Source organism: Salvia hispanica, chromosome 6 (assembly GCF_023119035.1).
Source record: "Salvia hispanica cultivar TCC Black 2014 chromosome 6, UniMelb_Shisp_WGS_1.0, whole genome shotgun sequence".
Taxonomy (NCBI): domain Eukaryota; kingdom Viridiplantae; phylum Streptophyta; class Magnoliopsida; order Lamiales; family Lamiaceae; genus Salvia; species Salvia hispanica.
This window is the reverse complement of record NC_062970.1, coordinates 2,526,979-2,533,652: the sequence shown is the minus strand read 5'-3', so window position 1 is coordinate 2,533,652 and position 6,674 is coordinate 2,526,979. Positions and strand designations below refer to the sequence as shown.

The 6,674-nt window shown below is 36.4% G+C and overlaps 1 protein-coding gene across 1 annotated transcript; it reads right to left on the bottom strand.

Annotated features, from left to right (window-relative positions):
• Positions 1-755: 755 nt before the first annotated feature.
• LOC125194171 (serine/threonine-protein kinase STY13-like) lies at positions 756-4,072 on the bottom strand. The gene is made up of 3 exons (XM_048092240.1): positions 3,823-4,072; positions 2,347-3,307; positions 756-1,365 (listed from the first exon to the last, which is right to left on the bottom strand). The coding sequence occupies exons 2-3, from the start codon at positions 3,240-3,242 to the stop codon at positions 1,026-1,028; spliced, it is 1,236 nt and encodes a 411-aa protein (XP_047948197.1). The 5' UTR covers positions 3,243-3,307; positions 3,823-4,072; the 3' UTR covers positions 756-1,025.
• Between the last annotated feature and the right edge of the window lie 2,602 nt (positions 4,073-6,674).

The following is a 6,674-nucleotide window of genomic DNA, read 5'->3' as shown; positions in this document are numbered from 1 at the left end:
AGATTCCAAGTTGGTGATTTAACATTTACTCGCTATGTCTTTTATTTTCTTTAATGCTTGTGTTGCTTTTCGGTAGAATAAAAGGTCGGTGTTGTGACATATGGAAGGAACATCTCCTATGCCCACCAACTAAATTCGGAGTTTAACTTTTTCTTTTTGGAATTCAATCGGCACATATCTTGGTTAACCATCGTTTAAATATATTGAATGAGAAACATATAGTAGAATAAGTGCTGGATTTTACGACAATTTAGTTGGAAAATGATACACATCAATTGCATCCATCATCCACCATAGCCGCATGACAGAGACGAGTTGCGGACGGGCTTTGTATCAACTTCGCTTTAATTCATCACACTTCTATCACGTGTGCGAATCACAAAATCGATTATCCGAATATTTCAAATTGGTGATGATTCCTTATAAGGATTTGGAAATTTTCATAGTCTCATCCCTCTCTTTTTGTTGTTTATTCAATGACATTTTCCCTGATTTACTTACTCGCTATGTCTTTTATTTTCTTTAATCCTTGTGTTACTTTTCGATAGAATAAAAGGTTTTTTATTTTCTTTAATCATTGTGTTACTTTTCGATAAAATATTAGGTCATGTTATAACAGATGAAAGCAATATCTCATATATCTACCAATGTAAATATAAAGGAGAATCATTATTCATCATCTTAATAAAAGGAACAAAGAACAAAGGGATAGAACGACGTCGCCTGCTGTTATAACAGATCAATAGAAACTCAACTAAAGAAGGCAACTTTTTTATATAACACAAAGGAATGCATAAATACACAACAAATCTCTTCTATTACCACTAATTTGGTATCTCAAATCCATAAAGTTAAAAAAGAGAAGGGGAGAATAAAAAAAAATCAAAACAAGCAGTTATTACCATAATCTTCCTCTCCTTTTCTCTATCCGAGGAAAGAAATTAAGCCTGATACATACATAACGCTGACGGAAAACTTCCACTTTCTTTACTCTGTTTTCGACACTTCTAGATTTCATCCTTGCATCAATCTGTAGTCATCGGCTGACTCAGACAGCACCGGAAACGAGCTTTTCTCACAGTAGTCATGATCTCTGTCTCGGCAGCCTCAAGCATTCTTACCACCTCATTGAAGGAGGGCCTGACATCGGGATTACCATCCCAACAAAGAGTCATGATCTGACTCAATGCGGGAAGACAGTCGTTGGGGATGGTTGGGCGAACACCTTTGTTCACAACAGCAAATGCTGCCTGCACAGCAGTCATGTTCTGGAACGGGAGCATCCCTGTGATCAGCTCCCACAGTACGATCCCAAAGCTATATACATCGACTTTCTGGGTGTAAGGCCTGTGCTGGATCATTTCCCTGAAATTTCACAGCTCAATGTACTAAGAACCCCTTGAGCATAAATAAGATGCTTCAAGTTGAATACAATGATAATTAACTGCAGGTTTAGGCGCATGAAAAGCGATCAAGAACCATGTCAAGAAGTTCAAATGCGTACATATGAAATGCAGAAAGATTTAGATGCTTGAAGAAGACTGAAGAGCGCCCAACATCGAGAATATTATACCCTCTATGTAGAAGTCGGGAGATAAAAGATGTTTAACACGTCAAACTCTTATTTATTTTACTCAGGGTCGCAGGAAAAATTCAAGTGTAACACCACAAACTTCAAATTCAATGCAAATCTCACAAAATAATTCACTATGATTCAGAGCACTATATTCCAAAATCATTACAAAAGAAGAAGCCTCAACAATCACATACTACTATAATGTAATGTTATTATTCCTGTATTTTCAAATTGCTGACAACAAGATGCCATGCTACTACATAGCTTTAAATAATCCTGAGCAAAAATATACAGAAGATGTGCATAATGTATATCTCCACCAGATTCAATGATTCATGGTAAAGCAACTTCTGGCAACTAACTAATCAATTCGTAGAGCTAGTCTCTCATTATTTATTCAAAAATAACCCATTATATCTGCCCTTGCAAGATGAATACTCATCATTGTCAATATAGAACTATAAGATCTAGAATAAATGGGCCTCCCGCCTTTAACTCCATATCAGAGGATGTAACTGAATGCAATAAATGACCCATATAGTATATAAATGGAAGTAAAAGACACTGAGAAATAAAGTAACAAAAACAATAATAAAAGAAGGGCGAACGATCAAGCTGAGAAAAAAAATTACAATTCCCAGGAAAAGGTGGGGTGGGGGTCACCGGACACGTAGGAAGTTATAATAGGTAGAAAGGAATTTCGTAAGTTAAAAAGACATAAAAAACAAACTAAGAAAGTGTAACCCAAAAGGAAGAAAAATGTAACTTACGGGGCCATCCACCGATAAGTGCCTGTTTCTGGTGTCATTCCTTCTGTCTGCACCTCTATACGAGCAACCCCAAAATCCGCAATCTTGATTGACTTATCAGCAGAAATTAGTAAATTGTCAGACTTTAAGTCCCGGTGAATTAGATTCAATCCGTGAACATATGCCATCCCTCTAGCCACATCCAAGGCCTGTTTTACAGCCAACCTTAAAGGTACTGAACGGTTCTGACGTTTTGTCAAGAATTGGCGGACTGAACCCCCCTTGGCATACTCCGTCACAATACACCAGACTAGCGGTTTCCGGCATCCACCAATAAAACGAACAATATTCGCGTGCTTCAGTGTAGCCAACATCATTACTTCTTGTTGAAACTGCTGCTCCATCAAGAGCGCCCTCTCTGCATCATTCTCCGGCTTCTCCAAAAGCTTAATTGCAACATCCTCGCCATTATATGTACCCTTGTAGAGCTTTCCAAATGCACCCTGAGCAAAAGCAGGTCCCATGTTGAGCTTCCTCAAGTCAAGTGTCCATTCGTCATAATTACCAAGACCCTCAGTAGGGTATCTAGGATCCATCAAAGCTCGAGCTAGGGCGTCATCACTCAGACCATGAGAAACTCTCACGTGATTGACACTGGCATCAACAGTATAGTCCTTGACATGCCTGAGGCCATTGTGACCCAAGATACGAGTGTGGGAATCATTCGATCCAACACTACTGTTGTCCACCGACATGGCAACCGAGCCTCCACCGTTGCTCAATTGCAAGCTCCCGTAACTCTCAGTTGACATATTTGATCCCTCATTGAGCTTGCGATAGAAATGCGAAAAATCATAATTTTCATGATTGTTGTTGTTTAAGCCTATAATTCCAGTAAACTTCGGAGCCTCCAACATCTTCAAGTGTTCGTATAGTAGCAGCACACAACCCTGAAAATCTTCTTATATCATCTGCATTAGTGCTGCATCAAGGACATACAAACAAAAATTATCAGCTTCATCCCACCTTTCCCTTGCAAAAGAAGAAGCACCCAAACAACATAAATTAAAAGAAACGATCTTTCACAGTTTCAAAAACATCTCAAATTAGACCTCCAACATATAAGTGAATCTTCTAAATAGTAGGAGTAATTACTTAAACAAACCGGAATTTAAACGAGGTCAAACAATTAAGCCCTAATTAGTAGGAGTAATTACTTCCTCCATCTATCCCCTTTCTTTTCATCCTGTTGTGTTGACCAAATTTACAGCCGACAGATGTCATTTCACCACCAAATTATCCAAATTTCAGCTAAGAAACCAGAAACAATCAAACCTCAAAGCAAAATACAAAACCCCCAATACAAAAAAAACACCAGTTTGAAGTATTCCCCCAAAATCAAACCCCACGGGAAAGGTAAAACTTCAGGAACCCTAAAATTCGCAGGCATACTGAGTGATCCGCGGCAAAAATTGAGAAATTAGGCGAAAAACAAACCTCGATCGAGCCTCAGATAACCCCGACAACACTCTAATGGGAGCTCGGTGAATTTACAATACTGCCCCTCCGCTCCTCTCCGTCACAAGGCGTAGGCGAGAAACACGCGAAGGCGGAGTGAAAGTGACGACGACAGAGAGGGACAGCTGTAGAGAGAGAGAGAGGGAGAGTAGTAGCAGAGGGAGATTAAGAGAGAGAAATGGAGATGGAAATGAATGGAAGAAGTATTGGCAAAGAGAGGGCTTAATAGTCTTGGTCTCCTTTTTCTCTCTCTTTCTTTGTTTCTTGTTTTCCTTTTTTTTATTTTTCTTCTTATTTTTACTGGGAAAAGGTGGAGGGATAGGGTGTGGGCGGGAGCACGGGGGCATGGCGCAATAAACGCTGTTCTGTGGGGCCCAGCTGAGAGGGGGAGATCGATTATGAGCCGTCGGATGCGAGGTGGGGCCCGCGTGGACATCGACGGCAGTGCACGCTCCGGTCAATATTGTACTCAGCGTGTGGGGCCCAGTCCCCGGACGGTCATTTTGACTGCCCTGTGTTGGAGAAAACAAGAGGATACAACTGAGGAAGCGTAAAGTACATCGTCTAGAAGCGGAAGAATTGGACAGCTAATCAATATTTAAATGATCATGACTTAGAAGATAGTACGTGTATTTACTATGGAATTTTACATTTAAATCAAGTAAATCATCTTGACGGTGAAATTCTCAGATTATCATTTTAAGATGCTCCCTCCTGGAGTATTAGACTCGTTTCTTTTGGACATATGATTAAAAGAATTGATATTTAAATAGTTAAAGTGGAGAGAGTAAAGTATGAGAGAGGGAAAAAGTAGGGGAGAGAAGAGAGAAAAAAGTAGGTGGAGAATAAAATAAGATAGATGTTTTTTGCTAAAAAAGAAAATGAATCTAATATGTCGGGACATCTCAAAAAGGAAAGTTGGTCTAATACCTTGGGACGGAGGGAGTATTCACTATGATTTCATATTTACTACAGTATTATTGAAAGTATATAAGGAATAGTTTACATTTTAATCAATTATTCCGCTTATATCTTACTATTATAAAATTTGTATTATAAAAATAGGAGTTCCATTTTATTAATTTTTCCACCAATTTCTTTTTTCATAATTAAAATTTCAGTCGAATCAATATGGATATTCAAACTTTTCACTTTAGAATAATTGCAAAAAGTATTTACTTTCATTTTTCACTTGTTTTGAAAAAAATTCAGATGAATTTGCTAATAGATATAGGACAAGTTCAAGCACTTGGCATTAAAGAGTAATCCTAGGTGGCGTTTGGTTGCCATGACTAATAATCATGACACTATCCATCTAGAATTAAGTTGTGGGATTATTTTAAATGGAAGGGGGAGACTATGACTAATTATCATGAGACTGTCCATCTAAGATTAAGTTGTGGGGGTTAATATTATGAACCAAACATGATACATATTTAATCATAAGATTTAGTCTGACCAACTGAACACCCCCTAGTATATATAGTTAAAATGGAGTGAAATATCCACAAATGTCAGTACAATCCAAAAATCTAAAAGCTAATCTAACTAGTTTGCAAAATTTATAGGATTATAGTTGAATTTTTTGTGCATGTGTGATAAAAAGTATAGTCCAGAATCTGATGGGTTGGTCCTATGTTTTCTATTCTTTCACCTTATTTTATAGTACTAACTAATTTTTCACTTTTATGATGATTTTAATAAAATAATAATTTCACAAAAATCAAATACAGTAGATAAACGAATTAAAAAAATTCAAGTTTACTAAAAAAATATATTCTTAATTTCAAAATATTCTTAGTTCATGATCTGCATATTCTTATACTGTATTACTATTGTAAAGTATTATAAAGGATCGGTTTTATCTCATCATTTCGAACGTTTGCTTGAAATTGACCCACTATTTAGGTAATTACCCATTTAGTACTTATCATTACATTTTTAGGAATAAAATATTCCACAAAAATTTGGTGATTGCAATATAAACTTGGCAATATTCCGTCATTTAATCATAAAAATATCCCGTAATAAAAGTGTGAACTTTCAAGAATAAGCATAATGATACTAATATTTACGTTTGTGCATGTATGATATTAACTTACAATTGGTAAGCTTAAAAATGTAGGATAAGAGAGATTGACGAGCAACAAACAAGTGAAACGAGAAAATTGGGAATGTGTGATCTATGGAAGTTGTGCATGACATGTTTTAGGCCTACCAATTGAAGATCGACGTAAAACAATACTTCCATCTTCTCATAAAAATTGAATTTTTTCCGATTCTGGTCTGTCTCATAAAATAGCTCATCTATATTTTGATACTTCCTCTGCTTGTCATTAAAAGTCCGGGATCACATTTATTATAAATATTAGGTAAATCTCACATTCCACTAACATTTTATCTAGTATAAAACTAATACAAAAATACTTCATATATAAAAATGGATTCCACATTTCACTTTTTTTTTCGACTCACTTTCCTTTACATTTCTTAAAACATGTGCAGAGCTTAAATGAGACTTCTAATTGGGTGTACCTCATTCTCCATTAAAAATACTCCAATTACTGTTCTTTCTATCTCTTTTACTTTACCAATTAGATATCAACACTCATATCGTCATAAATGTTTCTATTTTTATGAGACGGAAAGACTATAATTTTTTAGGATTAGTGTACTTTAAGAATGTTTCGAGTGTGCGCATGCATGGTGCGTGCATAGAGACTCAAACAAGTGTAACATTGTTACGATGGTTTGTTTATAATTATAAATATGTGAAAATATATACCTTCTACATTGTAGACCAGAGTACTAAAACATGTCATTACAATAGG

What these genes read in the sequence shown, in the direction of transcription:
- LOC125194171 (XM_048092240.1), bottom strand. Translation starts at nt 3,242, where the DNA reads ATGTTGGAGGCTCCGAAGTTTACTGGAATTATAGGCTTAAACAACAAC. An exon ending in ACTTATCGGTGGATGGCCCC is followed by an intron (nt 1,366 to 2,346) that starts GTAAGTTACATT and finishes GTGAAATTTCAG; the next exon opens with GGAAATGATCCAGCACAGGC.